Source organism: Rhinatrema bivittatum, chromosome 10, assembly GCF_901001135.1.
Source record: "Rhinatrema bivittatum chromosome 10, aRhiBiv1.1, whole genome shotgun sequence".
In the NCBI taxonomy this organism is placed as follows: Eukaryota; Metazoa; Chordata; class Amphibia; order Gymnophiona; family Rhinatrematidae; genus Rhinatrema; species Rhinatrema bivittatum.
This window is the reverse complement of record NC_042624.1, coordinates 69,746,067-69,764,079: the sequence shown is the minus strand read 5'-3', so window position 1 is coordinate 69,764,079 and position 18,013 is coordinate 69,746,067. Positions and strand designations below refer to the sequence as shown.

The 18,013-nt window shown below is 42.8% G+C and overlaps 1 protein-coding gene across 2 annotated transcripts in view; it reads left to right on the top strand.

The window, feature by feature from the left end:
* PAPPA2 (pappalysin 2) overlaps positions 1-18,013 on the top strand; it is a 459,501-nt gene that overhangs the window by 160,912 nt on the left and 280,576 nt on the right. For both annotated transcript variants that reach the window (XM_029618757.1, XM_029618758.1), the window contains 2 exons: positions 11,101-11,394; positions 13,108-13,300. In XM_029618757.1, coding sequence (XP_029474617.1) covers positions 11,101-11,394; positions 13,108-13,300 — 487 coding nt within the window. The remainder of the gene's footprint in view (positions 1-11,100; positions 11,395-13,107; positions 13,301-18,013) is intronic.

Sequence of the window (18,013 nt, the reverse complement as noted above, 5' to 3'; positions counted from 1 at the left end):
CATAGCATTCACATCTACGCCTAAGTATGAGGTTTACTTAATGATACAAACATAATTCACGGTGATTTGTGGTACTTTAGCCTTCTTATTATTACGATTGTATACACAGCTCCTACCTGTCCATAAATTTTGAGAGAGCGGTTGTGTTGCTTATATTTAAATTGCTAACATCTCAAAATATAGATGTATATTTTTACCTTTGTTGTCTGATCTTTGCATTTTTCTAATCAGTTGGTCCTGGTCTCTTTTTCCCATTATTTCCCTTATAGCTCATTTCCTAATTCCTTTTCAGTGTCTTTCTTCTATTACTGTCTTCTTCCCTTCCACACACACACACACACATACACGCTTTCTCTCACAGACTCCCTCTCACACACTCAAGCTGTCACTCTCATATGCTCCCCCACCCCCCCACAAGCTCACATTCAAGTTCTCACTTTCTCACCCCTCCCCAGGCTTATATTCTTATGCACACACAGACGCACATCCAGGCACCCATTCTCACCCACACACATAAACCCAGACTCCCATTCTCACCCACAAACCCATGCTCCCAGTCTCACCCACACATATTCAAGCTCCCATTCTCATCCTACATATACACATTTAAGGTACTATTCTCACCCACACATACACACATTCAAGCACCCATTCTTATCCACATATTCAAGCTTCCATTCTCACCCACCCACACAAACCCAGGCTCTCATTCTCACCCATATACACACATTCAAGCTCCCATTCTCACCCACCCACAAACCCAGGCTCCCATTCTCAACCACACATACACACATTCGAGCTCCCATTCACCCACATATTCAAGCTTCTATTCTCACCCACATACACACCCAGGCTCCAGTTTTCACCCACACACACTCCCATTCTCATCCACACATACACATTCAAGCACGTGCACAGCTTCCGCTTTCTCCCCCAGAGCAGGAAGATCAGCTGCCTCTCCTGCTGCCACCGGCCTCCTGCTATCTTCGGGCGTCGGGCCGTACTGCCCGCCGAACTTCCTGTCGGGGGGGGGGAGCGGAAGCGCAGCGCACAACGTCCGCTTTCTCCCTCCCCCCCCCCAAGCAGGAAGATCGGCGGGCAGTACAGCCCGATGCCCGAAGATAGCAGGAGGCCGGTGGCAGCAGGTGAGGCAGCTGATCTTCCTGCTCTGGGGGAGAAAGCGGAAGCTGTGTGCGGCGCTTCCGCTCCCCCAAACAGGAAGTTTGGCTGGCCGTTTGGTCCGAAGATAGCAGGAGAACGGGTGGCAGCAGGAGAGGCAGCTGATCTTCCTGCATTGGGGGGAGGAAGCGGAAGCTGCGCGCGGCGCTTCCGCTCCCCCCCCCCCCCCCCCCGAACAGGAAGACCGGTTGGCCATACGGCCGCAGCAGCGCTTCCCCACGTGTGCCGTGATGGCGCGCGAGGCGTGGGTTCTCTTGTTCGCTGTCGCGGGGATGGGATCCCGTGACAGCCTTACAGTTCCGGTGCCAGTTGGGTGGGCCTGGGTCTAAGTTGGGTGGGCACCTGCCCACCCAGGCCCACCCGTGGCTACGCCACTGCTCTTTAGTCTTCCCTCATAGGGGAGTTGTTCCATTCCCCTTATCATTTTGGTAGCCCTTCTCTGTACCTTCTCCATCGCAATTATATCTTTTTTGAGATGCGGCGACCAGAATTGTACACAGTATTCAAGGTGCGGTCTCACCATGGAGCGATACAGAGGCATTATGACATTTTCTGTTTTATTCATCATTCCTTTTCTAATAATTCCCAACATTCTGTTTGCTTTTTTGACTGCCGCAGCACACTGAACCGACGATTTCAATGTGTTATCCACTATGACACCTAGATCTCTTTCTTGGGTTGTAGCACCTAATATGGAACCCAACATCGTGTAATTATAGCATGGGTTATTTTTCCCTATATGCATCACCTTGCACTTATCCACATTAAATTTCATCTGCCATTTGGATGCCCAATTTTCTAGTCTCACAAGGTCTTCCTGCAATTTATCACAATCTACTTGTGATTTAACTACTCTGAACAATTTTGTGTCATCTGCAAATTTGATTATCTCACTCGTCATATTTCTTTCCAGATCATTTATAAATATATTGAACAGTAAGGGTCCCAATACAGATCCCTGAGGCACTCCACTGTCCACTCCCTTCCACTGAGAAAATTGCCCATTTAATCCTACTCTCTGTTTCCTGTCTTTTAGCCAGTTTGCAATCCACGAAAGGACATCGCCACCTATCCCATGACTTTTTACTTTTCCTAGAAGCCTCTCATGAGGAACTTTGTCAAACGCCTTCTGAAAATCCAAGTATACTATATCTACCGGTTCACCTTTATCCACATGTTTATTAACTCCTTCAAAAAAGTGAAGCAGATTTGTGAGGCAAGACTTGCCCTGGGTAAAGCCATGCTGACGTTGTTCCATTAAACCATGTCTTTCTATATGTTCTGTGATTTTGATGTTTAGAACACTTTCCACTATTTTTCCTGGCACTGAAGTCAGGCTAACCGGTCTGTAGTTTCCCGGATCGCCCCTGGAGCCCTTTTTAAATATTGGGGTTACATTTGCTATCCTCCAGTCTTCAGGTACAATGGATGATTTTAATGATAAGTTACAAATTTTTACTAATAGGTCTGAAATTTCATTTTTTAGTTCCTTCAGAACTCTGGGGTGTATACCATCCGGTCCAGGTGATTTACTACTCTTCAGTTTGTCAATCAGGCCTACCACATCTTCTAGGTTCACCGTGATTTGATTCAGTCCATCTGAATCATTACCCATGAAACCTTCTCCATTACGGGTACCTCCCCAACATCCTCTTCAGTAAACACCGAAGCAAAGAAATCATTTAATCTTTCCGCGATGGCCTTATCTTCTCTAAGTGCCCCTTTAACCCCTCGATCATCTAACGGTCCAACTGACTCCCTCACAGGCTTTCTGCTTCGGATATATTTTAAAAAGTTTTTACTGTGAGTTTTTGCCTCTACAGCCAACTTCTTTTCAAATTCTCTCTTAGCCTGTCTTATCAATGTCTTACATTTAACTTGCCAATGTTTATGCTTTATCCTATTTTCTTCTGTTGGATCCTTCTTCCAATTTTTGAATGAAGATCTTTTGGCTAAAATAGCTTCTTTCACCTCCCCTTTTAACCATGCCGGTAATCGTTTTGCCTTCTTTCCACCTTTCTTAATGTGTGGAATACATCTGGACTGTGCTTCTAGAATGGTATTTTTTAACAATGACCACGCCTCTTGGACATTTTTTACTTTTGTAGCTGCTCCTTTCAGTTTTTTTCTAACAATTTTTCTCATTTTATCAAAGTTTCCCTTTTGAAAGTTTAGCACGAGAGCCTTGGATTTGCACACTGTTCCTTTTCCAGTCATTAAATCAAATTTGATCATATTATGATCACTATTGCCAAGCGGCCCCACCACCGTTACCTCTCTCACCAAGTCCTGTGCTCCACTGAGAATTAGATCTAAAATTGCTCCCTCTCTCGTCGGTTCCTGAACCAATTGCTCCATAAAGCTATCATTTATTCCATCCAGGAACGTTATCTCTCTAGCGTGACCCGATGATACATTTACCCAGTCTATATTGGGGTAATTGAAGTCTAGCAAACCACAATGAGCAATTGCTGCACCTGAAGCAATATCGTAAAATAATGATAGTGCAGACAAATATATAATCCTGACGAGGAACTTCAAGGACCATGTAAAATATAAAGTGTTTTATTCTTTCAATACGGCAACTCCACAATATTATGCAAGCAGCAACTTAATGGCGTCCCCCGACACGGACCCGTGTTTCGCCGCGGGCTGCATCGGGGGGGATCACCACTTCAGGCATTCACACAAAGAGCTGTAACATGAAAAATAAACAAGTGTCAGGAGAAAGAAGGACTTACAACCGACCATAATCCATTAAACAGAACGTCACATACCTGTTTACAGCATTTAGAGATAAGCGGGAGCGCAATGACCTTACAAAGTGACAGGTATTTAAAGATGCCAGTTGGCGCCAAAACACCGGGAAAGGCAGCCACGTGAGTCAAAGGACTCCATTCATTGGCTGCCGTTCCTGTGAGGCACCTAAACAGGTGCCTCACAGGAACGGCAGCCAATGAATGGAGTCCTTTGACTCACGTGGCTGCCTTTCCCGGTGTTTTGGCGCCAACTGGCATCTTTAAATACCTGTCACTTTGTAAGGTCATTGCGCTCCCGCTTATCTCTAAATGCTGTAAACAGGTATGTGACGTTCTGTTTAATGGATTATGGTCGGTTGTAAGTCCTTCTTTCTCCTGACACTTGTTTATTTTTCATGTTACAGCTCTTTGTGTGAATGCCTGAAGTGGTGATCCCCCCCGATGCAGCCCGCGGCGAAACACGGGTCCGTGTCGGGGGACGCCATTAAGTTGCTGCTTGCATAATATTGTGGAGTTGCCGTATTGAAAGAATAAAACACTTTATATTTTACATGGTCCTTGAAGTTCCTCGTCAGGATTATATATTTGTCTGCACTATCATTATTTTACGGTAATTGAAGTCTCCCATTATTACTGCACTACCAATTTGGTTAGCTTCCCTAATTTCTCTTAGCATTTCACTGTCCATCTCACCATCTTGACCAGGTGGACGGTAGTATACCCCTATCACTGTAGTCTTCCCTGATACACAAGGGATTTCTACCCATAAAGATTCAATTTTGCATTTAGTCTCATGCAGGATGTTTATCCTGTTGGACTCTATGCCATCCCGGACATAAAGCGCCACACCTCCTCCGACTGCTCCTCTCTGTCATTGCGATATAATTTGTACCCCGGTATAGCACTGTCCCATTGGTTATCCTCTTTCCACCATGTCTCTGAGATGCCAATTAAGTCTATGTCATCATTTACTGCTATACATTCTAATTCTCCCATCTTACTTCTTAGACTTCTGGCATTAGCATACAAACATTTCAAAGTTTGTTTTTTGTTTGTATTTTTATTCTGCTTTTTAATTGATAGGGATAAGTTAGAATTTTTTAGCTCAGGTGAGTTTTTAGTTACAGGCACTTGGACTACTTTTCTAATTATTGGAACCTCACTGTCGGGATGCCCTAATTCTAATGCATCATTAGTATCTTTAAAGATACATCTCTCCGAACCATGCGCTGCTGAGCGACTGTCGGCTTTCCCCTTTGTTCTAGTTTAAAAGCTGCTCTATCTCCTTTTTAAAGGTTAGCGCCAGCAGTCCGGTTCCACCCTGGTTAAGGTGGAGCCCATCCCTTCGGAAGAGACTCCCCCTTCCCCAAAAGGTTCCCCAGTTCCTAACAAAACTGAATCCCTCTTCCTTGCACCATCGTCTCATCCACGCATTGAGACTCCGGATCTCTGCCTGCCTCTGGTGACCTGCGCGTGAAACAGGGAGCATTTCAGAGAATGCTACCCTGGAGGTTCTGGATTTAATCTTTCTACCTAAGAGCCTAAATTTGGCTTCCAGAACCTCCCTCCCACATTTTCCTATGTCGTTGGTGCCCACGTGTACCACGACAGCCGGCTCCTCCCCAGCACTGTCTAAAATCCTATCTAGGTGACGCGTGAGGTCCGCCACCTTCGCACCAGGTAGGCATGTTACCAGGCGATCCTCACGCCCACCCGCCACCCAGCTATCTACATTCCTAATAATCGAATCACCAACTATGACGGCCGACCTAACCCTTCCCTCCTGGAAGGTGGTAACTCTATTGAAGTTGTTTATGTCTTTAGAAAATCTATGGTGCAGTTTCAATCACAGGTAAAGGCTCATGGTGACTCTCTAATGCACACTGTGATTTGGAGTTGAGGTCCTGGAAAACCATGGGAGTACAGTCCAGGGCTTGAATACATCTTTTATTAGATCAGACCTGGTTCTTAGTAGGAAAGTGGAAATGCTGGAAAATCGTGTTAAAAAGAATAATTGATTGATTACTTTTCTAAGCCTGTCCAATATACCTCCATTGATTGTCTTTAAAAAATGTCTTCATTGAAATATTTTCTGCTGAAGCTTATCCTCCCTTTGTCAAGTCCTTCTATCTTTTGCCTTTCCAATGGTCAGCTGGGGTCAGGTAGCTGGAGAAAAGAAACATTTATTTTTTGATAATTTCAACTTTACACTTCACAAGATGATGAGGCTGTAACAGCTGCTATGCTGGTTATCGGAATCTAATAAAGAGGCCATCCTGTGATGTTTTCTGAAGAAAAAGGTGAATTTTCTGAGTCTTAAAACAAGATATTCCCTGACCTATCCAAGGTCTCTCAACATAAAAGGAAAATTTTGATAGTATTAGGATCTGAGGTGATTTCTTTAGGTGCTTAGCTTGAGATTTCCTTGTAAATATTTAATTAAATATCAGGGGAATAGTTACCTGTTCTTATACCTTTAGTTATTGATCTAATTCATCTCCCTACAGTGTAGCAATTTTCAAATTTGGCATACGTTTGCTTGATTTCTTTGGAAATAAGTTTTCAGTAATATATTTGACCTACCTTGTTATATAATATAATTGCTTTATTCATAGTTAAATGGGGTTTGATTACTTAGCAAAGATTAGAAAATGTGCCAGCTTTATTATTTTTAGGATTTTATTGACTGTGCTTTTGATTCATTTGACCTGTAATACTTGCAAGCTTGCTTATCTGTTTATCCTTTAAATCTAATCCATTTTATCTAGATTGTTTTTATTGTTTCCTGCTATGTTTTAAATTTGTCAGTTTATTTTATGTATGATGTTTTCATGTCAGTTGGCTTTGAGTTTATGTAATTTAATGTTGTGAAATTTCATGCCAGTTGATCTTGTTTTTATGCTGTTGTACTCTACCTTTGGCAATTATTTGTTGATTTAAATTTCTTTTTTGTGTTGTTTTTTTTCTCATTTTTAAATTTGGTGCTGGAATCTCCTTTTTCTAGCATTGTTCAGTTGATATAATTTTTCTTTCCTTTCTTATTGCTTGATTATGTTATGAATAGGTGAGAATGTGAACTCCTGGGCCGAGATGAGAGATGTCTCCGCCCACAGGAAGGAGCCCTGTGAGCCTCACCATCAGCAGGCGTGGTCTCGGAGACTTTATTAAGAAGGAAGGAAAAGTAATATCCACAGAGTAGTAGATGTATTTGTACAGTCCTGTACAATGGGAATTACCCAGAGTGTAGCCACAGATGAGAAGATCCAGCAGTGGCCCGCGAAGCGGGGTATGCTGAGGATGCTTGTACAGTAGATGTTTGAAGAGCAGGTAGAGTTGCCGGAACCCGGAAGTGGCTCCCGTAGTTGGTACGTTGAAACTCTGTAGAGCAGGAAGGCTGAATAGCTGCTACTGAAGGAAGGCGGTAGTGGCCCAAGGAATGGGGTACACCACAGGGAATCCCAATACAGTTCATATAGTAGAAATCAGTAGCGGTTCTCACAGTAGATGGTCCCTGGAGAGAGAGAGAGAGACCTGAGAAGCAGGTCTAGCAGTAGTCAGGCAGGTAGGCCCTCTGAGGAGCAGATAGCCGAGAACGCAGGGGAGCCCCCGAGGAGCAGGTTCTCAGAGCGTTCCGATGCCAAGAGCAAGTCAGGAACAGGAAGTCCTTGAGTGAGGTGGATTCAGCAAGATGGAACTCCTTGCTAACTCGGAGAAGGCAAGGGCCGGTCAGATTAAATACACTAGCGGCTTGACGTCATCGGGCGGGGATGCCCCCTGAGGTTCCCACCAAGATATGTTCAAAGGAAGCCTTGTGCACGCACGCACGCGTGTGTGTGCACGTGCCTAAGTAACTCCTGGTCCAAGATGGCAGTTGGCAGTGCCCACACTGTCCCGGGAACACCGGAGAGGACGGCAGGGGTTAGCAGAGGCCGCCATTCTTCTCAGACTTGATGGTGCAGGGAAAAAAGAGGTGAGCATGAGAGATCGCAGCCGTCTGCGACCGACAGGCATAACAGATTAAGAGTTTGATATTAATATTTTTTGTAGCCATTGCTAATTTCCTTTGCAAATTATTTTGTTTGTTGATTCTTCTGAAATTCAGTTTATAAATTGGAAAATATATACAATTTCAGTTCACTTTTTTATTATTTTTTGAGCATTTGTTTTGTATTTTATAGTAGCCTTTCCTTTAGATTTGTTTCTCTTTGGTTATTTTGCTCTGAGCTCTTGAAAACAAATGTAAGATCTTAGATTATGCTGAAAAGACAAGGGGGTCATGCTCAGTTCCAGGGCTAAGTCCTCACAGAAATTCAACAGCCTCGAGGATGGATTCTTTGATGGAGGGGGGGGGGGAGGATAGACCTCCAGGGCTCAAAATGCAGAGTGAAACCCTTTTCAGTGGGTGTACTTTCAGTCCTTCACTATACTAATTCCAAATAACCAAATTGGACACTCAAGTTGGTTATTCCAAAACAAGTTTACTGTGAACATCTTCAGTGGCTAGTGACTGGCACCAAACACTTCCTTTTAGCTTCATCCATAATTATTCCCAAAATCTCACTTCTGCTTAGTCTGCAAAAGTGTCCTTCAATGATGCAGGTCCTCGGATATCCTTCTTTTCAGGGTATGAGAAGTAAGGTTCCCAGGATGGAATGGGGTGCCCTAGCTAAAATTGGTTCTCCCTTTCCAAAAGTGACCAGAAAATGCCTGCAATCATAGTTCTTAAATGACTGCTATTCTCCCAGTTATCCCTCCTTCAGGGTTAGAGACTCTTAACTTCTTCACTTTCTCCGCAGATGTTACTTGGATCTTTCCAGCAGAAAGTCCCAAATCAGCACAGGAAGGATGGCAGAAAACTTCCTCCCCAAACCAAATGTAATCTGGGCATCTTTCCTGGGTTACCAATAAGCTCTGGGATCAGATAGAGCAGTGCAGTTAGAAAGATAAATAGGGGAGAATCCATTAATTTGGAAGCCTCCCCTGCAGGAGGTTTTATAGCACAGCTCTGCAAAGGGCTCTGGGGGCAGTCTTAACTGAAGGTTTGAGAGGAAGGTTGGAGCTTTTCCAAGCCTGCCTGGACCCTTGGAGACCATCTGAGATCCTCCAGAGTGGCTCTGGGCATTCCTGCTGTGCTCTCCTTCAGAGGTACAGAGGGTATCCAGGGAATAATACTTTGGACTTTTTCGAGGGAAGAGCCCTACTGAACACCTGGGCCTTTATGAGATACCGGGATTGGGGAACCCTGTCTTGAAGATGCCCAGGAATAGGGAAGGCCTGCCCATCCGAGATGGTGACCCATTGCAGGGTTATTTACTTTTTTTGGGACAGAAGAAAGCTTTATTTCCAAGATCTGGCAGGAAGTATTTTCTGCCCCTCCTCCTATCCATCAGTGAACCTGTGAAATCTGCAGTTCCATCAAGAATCCCATCAAGATCCAGTCCATCTTAACTGTAAGAAATCATCTTTATTAAGAGAGGACACCAAATTGGAATCTTCACGAAACCTTGGGGAGAGAGATAAATTTGCTCTCTGTGCAGAGACAGATTTTTGCCAACTGGGAAGGGTTTCTTGCCCATTCAGGGGGCCCTAACTGAAGGGGACTACTGCTCAGTCTAATCCAGCACAGTAGCTGGATTCTCGGCCTTGTCAAGAGGCTCTTGCACAGAAAGAGGACATAGAACGTGTACATCAAGAGAGAGAAATGAGAAAGCTGTGGAGCTGGAAAGTCATATTTATTCTGCCACAAGCTCAGTGTTGTTTACAGTAAAGTATTATTTTTGGACACTGATCAAGTGGTCTTTGTGTCCTGTGGAAGTGTGCGTCGGCTGGCTGCCGGTGCATGGAAAATACTTCTGCTCCAGAGGAGCAGTAAGTAGAAAAATAAAAGAATTTCAGGTAGATAGGTAGGGGTTAGGGGACGGGGTGGAGAGGGGAAAGGGAAGGAAGGTTAGGAAGGGGGGTAGGGAAATTCCCTCCCAGTTTGCTCCTTAATGGGAGCAGACTAGCGGACTGGGAGGGAACTGGGGGAGGCCCGATTTCGTTGCCGCCCATATTAATGGAAAATTTGGCCCCCCAGTGTGCACCGTCTGCACATGCACGTGCAGATTTTAAAATCCGGCACGCATGTATGCATGGCCATCAGATTTTATTACGTGTGCGCTGGTGCGCGCATGTTATAAAATCGACGCATCCATGTGCGCTTGCTGGATTTTAAAATTTGCATGCGCATGTGCAGATGGTGCAAGCTGGAGGGGGGGTGGGGGTACATGACTTGGCCATGACTTGGCTATTCAGGCAAGCCTTTCCGGAGTCAAATATCCATTGAGAGACCTCACTGCACAATGTTAATATCCATAAAGAGACATCACTGCACAATGTAAATAAGTTACCTCTGTAAATTTTTACGCTACTATCCTTATTTCCTTCCTCTCCCAGTTCTACAACCTTGTTTTATTGTAACTTTTGCTTCCGTTGCACTTGTTAAAAGAACAGTTTTTGCACCCCCTGTTATATGTAAACCGGCATGATATGATCTTATCATGAATGCCGGTATAGAAAAACCTTAAATAAATAAATAAATAAATAAATAAATAATATGGGCGGCAACAAAATCGGACCTCCCCCAGTTCCCTCCCAGTCCGCTAGGGAATGGTCACTGCTATTACTGGCATCAGTAGCATGGAATCTACTTAGTGTTTGGGTAATTGCCAGGTACTTGTAGCCTGGATTGGCCTCTGTTGGAAACAGGATGCTGGGCTTGATGGACTCATGCTCTGACCCAGGAAGGCGATTTCTTATGTTCTTATGTTGAGTATGAAAGAACCAGGAAAATATTCATGTAATTTATTGGCTGGCAAATCTCAACTATTTGTTTGATAAAAGAATTCTCCCACACATAGGATGATTTGCTAGTAAAATTAAGATATCAATGAAAATACCTCAGAGGAGAAATAGTGGGCTCAAAACTAGCCCATTTGGAGAGACTTTGCCTGAGAAATTTTTGATTATTTTGTACCACAGTATTTTTTTGTTCTGTTTTGTTGTTGTTGTTGTTGTTGTTGTTGTTGTTGTTGTTGTTTTTTGTGAGAAATGTCAATAGCATAATATAGCAGAGGGTGGTACTGCAAGAGACATATAGCCTAATAGTTTTGTTTTATTCTAGGTGGAGTGGTGTTGAATCCATCCTATTATGGCATGCCTGGTCACACCAATATTATGATCCATGAGGTAGGACATACACTGGGACTCTACCATGTCTTCAAAGGGGTGAGTGAAAGGGAGTCCTGTGATGACCCTTGCAGGGAGACTGCACCATCCATGGAGACTGGGGACCTCTGCGCTGACACCGCACCCACTCCGAAAAGTAAACTCTGCAGGGATCCAGAGCCTATCAATGACACATGTGGCCAGATCCATTTCTCTGGAACCCCATTCAACAACTACATGAGTTATACTGGTAAAAGCAAGAAATGATTATTGTATTTTAGATTACAGAAGTGATATTCAGTCTGTTGAAACATTTCCAGTTTTTATTTTTTAGTAACCATTGTGATCTAGTAGTAATGGAATGAAAACCAGACTAATTAAAAAAACTCTATAAACATGATCTTAACTGGAAGCTACTACCCTTAACCAAAGTCTTGGGAGTAGCCTGCATGGACCAACAGTTGCTACTAATCTTTAAAAAGTAATAATTAAAAAATTAAATAAAAATAAAAACTTGCTGGGCAGACTGGCTGGACAATTTTGGTCTTTATCTATCATCATTCAGTATGTTTCTATGTGAAAATAAAATTTTCCAAAGGTTTGACAGTTGTTTAGCTTGACTCGGTCCATTGCTGAGCAGCAGGATATGCCACTTGTACCAGATTTTGGTGCATATGTTTATGATTTGCAGATCATCTGCTTGAAGACTGAACTGAGACTCACTGTATTCTTGTCGCATACAGTGTCAAACTTGATCCATAGTTCCACACTTGAAAAACAAGCCACCAGACCTCCTATTTTATCTATTTATTCTTATTTGAGGATGATTTATTTTTTGATATTTGGATGCTCCCTACATTTATGGAGTGGCCAGTTTTAGGGGACAAAGTTTTTTTTACCCATATTTAATCGGCTATCTGAAATTTTCCTTCTATTAGTTGTAGCCGAAATGTCTGCGTGCTGTTCCTCAAAGTGTGTCTTTTTCAGCCACATTGAGGGGAGATGTTCCCAGAGTTATATTTAGATGGCGGGGAAGTATACATTTAGATGTCAGTTTCAAAAATGTAAGCATAATTTTTCAGCTAAAATCTACCCACAGAGAAAGCAAGTGCAAGTGACTGCACCTGCTTTGTATCTGTGGCAAGTTTGAAAATGAAAGTCTGTGTATATTTCTGCTTTGACAATTGGTGCAAAGCTCCTGGGTAGGGTATAGAGTTTGCATGGTGTTTGTTCCAATGAGGTCAGTTTGAAAATTGCTCCTTGTAAGGTTTATTTATATTATCCTTTTACTTTTTCTTTCGGGGAGGGGGGCAATTTTCAAACTTCGTCCATAACTTAGCAGGCAAATATGCACATAAATTATGCCAATTTTTGAAGCAGAAGTCCACTTTGAAAATTAGTGCATAAGTTACACCTATTAAAATGTCCACTCAAGTTTCCCCTGAAAATTTACGTGCACGTGTTTGAATCTTCAAAACTACGTGCATTAATCAAACTCCCCGCCAAGAATGCCTCCAGTCAGTCTGGGTAAACTTACAGGTGAACAGGACATACACATGCCACACACTGGCTTTCAAAAAGCCCATTTCTGTGGGTAAAATACTGGTTTACCTTTGGAAATGCTTTTGAGAATTACCCTATTTGAGTACTTCCTAAATCTCACTGCTCGAGTCTCATCTTCTCTCCTTTTATAATATTACTGCTTAGATCAGTTTGCAAAATACATGCTAAGAGCCTATATAATAAAGAAACTATTGTACCACAAGTTAATCACATTTGAACTCTTCCTTTTTTCTGCTTCTTTCTATCATTCATCCCAATCTTTTGTTTTGTTCTCTTTCTCTTTTTGTCATAATTCGGTAGATATTCAATTGTAGGCTAGGAGTCACAGGATAGGAATACACAGCGAACACCAGCACCCTATTTAATGTGCTCTATTCATCTTTTTCTCTCCCTCTCTCAGATGATGACTGCACAAACAGCTTCACTCAAAACCAGGTGTCTCGAATGCACTGCTACCTGGATCTTGTGTACCAGAGATGGAATCAAAAGCGAAAACCTGCTCCTATCCCTATGCCACCTCTAATCATTCAGCAGAGCTTGAATTCCATCACCATTCACTGGTTGCCTCCAATTAGTGGGGCTTTGTATGAAAGGTAGGCTGGGATGGAACTTCCATGTAGACCTCCTAGGTTGCAACATATTTTGAGAAAGAAAGAGAATGATAGTACGAAGGCCTGTGGCTGTGGCTTTTTTGCTTCTAATCATGGCCCTACCACTAACTCATTGTGTGTGACCATGAAAAATGTCTTTACTTCCTTGCACCCTAATGATAGGCCTCTACTTGAGTGATAATAATAACAGATCACTGGATAAATTATAGACTATTTCCTGTTCTTTCAATAGGAACAGAGAAGCCACATTTAACTCCAGGTTGGGGAAATCAGGTTCCTCTAGTTTGCTTTCATTTTTAGAAAAAAAGAAAGGGTTGAAGTACTAGCAAGCATACATTTATTATCCATATGTTGAAATTTTACATGTAATGTAGCACACGTAAAAATTACAACATTCAAATTGGGAATGATTCAGCATTCTCTCAAGTGAACAGGATGAGAAATTTCAGCATAAAAATGTTATTCGCATCCCTTTTTAGTTGGCTGTGTCATTAGAAAGATGTGGATTCCTACTGATCTCTTTAGTGACCGGCTGCAGGCATCTCATTTTAAAGTAACAGAGCCAGTGTAAGATTCCTGCAGCAATTCATGGTAGACCTAAAGATCTTCCACCAGAATCTTCCTATTGTTTAAAGTGGTCAGTATAAAACATGAAACCTCTCACTGCTGCACTCTCCTCTTTCCTCCCTTTTCTTCTTCTTCTTGCTGCCCTAATTCAACCAAGATGGATGGTTGGGAAAAAGAGGTCACTTCTTGCAGCACTTTGGGTTCTGGCAGGAATGTTTATGATATGGTAATGACTGTATATCATGGCACGATTTGCAATCATGTTTCATAGGTGTGTAGATTGTCTTTTATATGGAGGAAAAGACAAAGGGGAACCTCATGCGTGCCTGACAGGTGGAGATAGGTTTCACAACAACCTCACAAGGCAGCTTCAAGGGCACCGGCCTCAGCTCCCACTTGCTTTGGCATTGAAAGTAAATGGCGTACTGTACCTGTTAAATTAAAAAGCTTAGGGGCCAATGCACCAAAGAATGTTAATGGTGATGCAAGCATTAATGCAGGCGTTCAATGTTGTGTACCATCTATTGCAAATAGACCAGTTTGCCCAGTTCTCCTCCAGGTCATCAAGACCCTCATAGTTCTTCACCCAGATCTCCCGCCCAGTCAGAACTACACAATAAATACATTTATTTTCACTTATGTCAGATAACTAGCAGGTGTAAAAAATACGCAAGTAAATTGTAACATCTACATGCGTGTCTTTTAAAATAGCAACTCACGTGTGAAGTGTTAGCCCCGCCCCAAACCGCCCCTCCTGTCTTATGCACACATATATGTGCGCAAAAGTGAAAATAAGTGCATATTTTTATGTTTATAAAATATGGAATAAGTGAGTAGAGGCTACTTATGTGTATGTCTAATTTTTACATATGTAATGTTTTGGAAAAAAAAAAAAATCACTGTTTACAGTACACTTGCTCACATTCTCGCCAATAGATTGATGCCAAGGTCTGAGCTGGCCACTTTTGCTCCTACTCCTCTATCTTTCTGATGACCTGATCCTGGTGCAGGAAGATTGTTTCTTTTTCTGCAGTCCTTTTCAGTCTTAAGCAAACTTTGTGGTTGGATTTCTAGTTTTATCTTTGCAATGTTCCCTGGCACCTGCCCCTGGTTTTTACTGATTAGTAAGTACCACTATTCCCCTTGTGTTCTCCGTTTCCCTTCTAGAATATCTGTTTCTGTCTCTGTCTCTTTTTCCGGCCTTACATTTTGCAAGTCCTACTATAGCAGTTCCTCTTATGTATTTAATTATTTTTTTGACTCAAGCTTGCTGTAATAGGAAATAGGGTCAAGTCATCCAGACTCTTCAAATCACTCGTATTTCTATAGGCCTTCTCAAACCCAGTCCTGTTCACTTGCATATGTATAGACCTTCTCCTCTTCTAGCTTTTCAAAGCACAAGCAGTGTAAACTACCAGTATAAACTACAAGCAGTATAAACATACCTTTTTGAACTCTGTTTTTGTCCATATCACCTCTACTGTGAGGCTATTCCTATAACAGGGTGTGTGATCCCTTAGTGCTGCAGCACAGTTGAAAGAGATTCTAGGGTGAGCCCCCAAGGCCTATGCCAGCAGCTGGTGAATGTGCCCTGTAGTGGGGCAGTCTGGATCTTCACCTTTACCAGCCATCTCCTCCGCAGGTTGGGCCCTTGGATTCTGGAAGGACTTAGGGGGGGTCCCTAGAGAAGCAGTGGTGGCTAGATTACAGAGACACATCAGACACAAAGTAGACAGCAGGCTTATGAAAGTCATAGGAGAGCCAAGGTCAGGGCAAGCAGCAAGCAAGAGTACTTGGGTCCAGGCTAGAGACCAGGTCCAGGTGACAAGCAAATACGGTCAGATCCAAGCAAGAGGTCAGGTCTGGAGCAGCAAGCCAAGGGAGATGTGGACACACAGGAGAGAATAAGAAGAGGAACAAGGAAGACAGGCTGGTTGAGTCTGGACCGGGTAATGAGATGAATCTGGACGGGAAGATGAGACAAGGCTGGAAGATGGAACAAGGATCAGAAACGCTAGCAACATGCACTGCAGAGAATGTAGGAGAACCTGTGCTAAGACGAGGTCTGGATGTCTGAAAGGCCCTTGTAAGGACTGAAGCCTATGACATCATCCAAGGGCGCTGCATCCTGTTTCCTGCTTAGGGCCCTTTGAGTCTGGGTGGTTGGCACGCATGCCTAAGGAGAGCAAGGCTGGTGCGAGGATGGTAGCATCTATGTTACACAAATGAGGCCTGCTGTTGTGGCATTGGGTGGCGAGTGCACCATTTCATGGGTATGTCCTGCAAGCTGGCAAATGTTCCATGTATCCGCAACCTTTTTTGTTAATAAATACTTCCTTATTTTGTTTCTGAATTTATACCTTTTCAGACTCATCTCATCTCACAGCCCCTTGTTCTAGAACTTCTTTTCCACAGAGAACTGCTTATGTCTTGTGCACTTTCTATACCCAGGCAGATGAATTTTCAGAGGAATTATGCATATAAATATAACTTACTATTGTAGCAGTTTTCAAAAGCCATTTACCTGCATCAAATGCACTTAAGGGTGAATTTTAAAAGCCTTATGCATGCCAAAGCCGGGAGATACACGCAGAAGTATGGGCCAGCGCATACTGCACGGATTTTAAAAAATGTGCGAGTGCACATATCTCCCAGTATGCACACAAAAGGTTTTTTGGAAAAAAGGGGTGGGATCCATTTCAATCAACCTCATTTTGTGTGCTCGCAATGGTGAGAACACAATTCAATGGGAAATTATTAATTGTAATTCCCCAAGACTAACATTGTTAGACATCTTGGGATTTGAAAGATAGCATTCTTGCAACATAAGTTCATCAATTCCAAAACCCAATCTATATTTGCATTCTTCAAAAGAGTACAAGGTTCTAGAAGTGGAGTTGATAAAATCTTGAAAAACCCATTCTAAGAAAGGCCACGGCCAAGGTATTACTCTGGGGAGGGAGAGGGGTGGGTGAAAATGTTTGTAGGTATACTAGTCAGTTTTTTGTGTTGTGTGGTTTGTTTGTCTTTTGCTGTATATCTCAATAAAGATATATTGGGGGAAAAAAAGGGGTGGGGTATGGGCGTAGTCTAGGGGGCATGGCCATTCCTAGATTTCTCACTGAAATCTGCACATATTTATGTGCACAAGTGCGTGCCAGGGTCCACTACCACGTAATTTTACTTCTACTATGGATGACATGTAAGTCCAGGAACAAAAAAAAAATAGGCTGGTCAGCGGGGTATTAAAGGTAGGGGCTATCAGGGTAAAAGGGAGGCTAATTAGAGGAGTTAGGAAGTCCTATCCTTTACCTGGGTGAACTGGGAACAAACTGGGGAAAGTCACAATTGCATCGGTGCATATGTCTACCAAAAATCCCCACTAAGGTGGTACAGGCCTCATTTGCATGCATTTGTGTGCATCCATACAAAATTGTATGCACGTGTACATGCGTACAGCCTATTCTATACCATGTGCACATATACACGCGTATGTTATAATATGGCCACGTCCTTTGGCGTGAGCCTGCATACACATGTACATGTGCGCCCATGCGATGCTTTCAAGTTACCGTCCCTATGTGGGTAAAACCTTTTCACAAATCAATGGTATATATTGTAGGAATTTTCAAAGCCCACTTACACAGACAAAGTGCATTTACACAGGTAAAACCCATTTTTAAGTGAGTAAATCCTTTAGAAATGACCTCCTTGAGGTTTTTAAATGCTTGTCATAACTTGCTGTGCTTCTCCAGAATATATATATTTAATTTCTTATCTTTTACTTTTTTGGACATGGGACAGACTTCATGAAGCAACTATCAAACTGTGCGTAGGAGTGCAAAATCTGCAGGTACTTTTTACCTGCAGACTTTGTCAATTTTCAAAGGTTAAACATTCCCTTTGAACACTGGATGAGAAAGTGTACGTGCGCAGATCTACACCTGCTATTTGTGTGGGCACTTTTGGCAGTGAAATTGTGCACCTAAGTGCACACGCCAAGGAGTGCTTCCTCTCCCTGCACATAAGAGTGGCACTGCACATGCACTTTTACATACAGCGAGAATGGACAATTTTCAAAGAGACTGTTTCTGCACGTAAAACACTGTTTTACCCCCAAGAAATGTT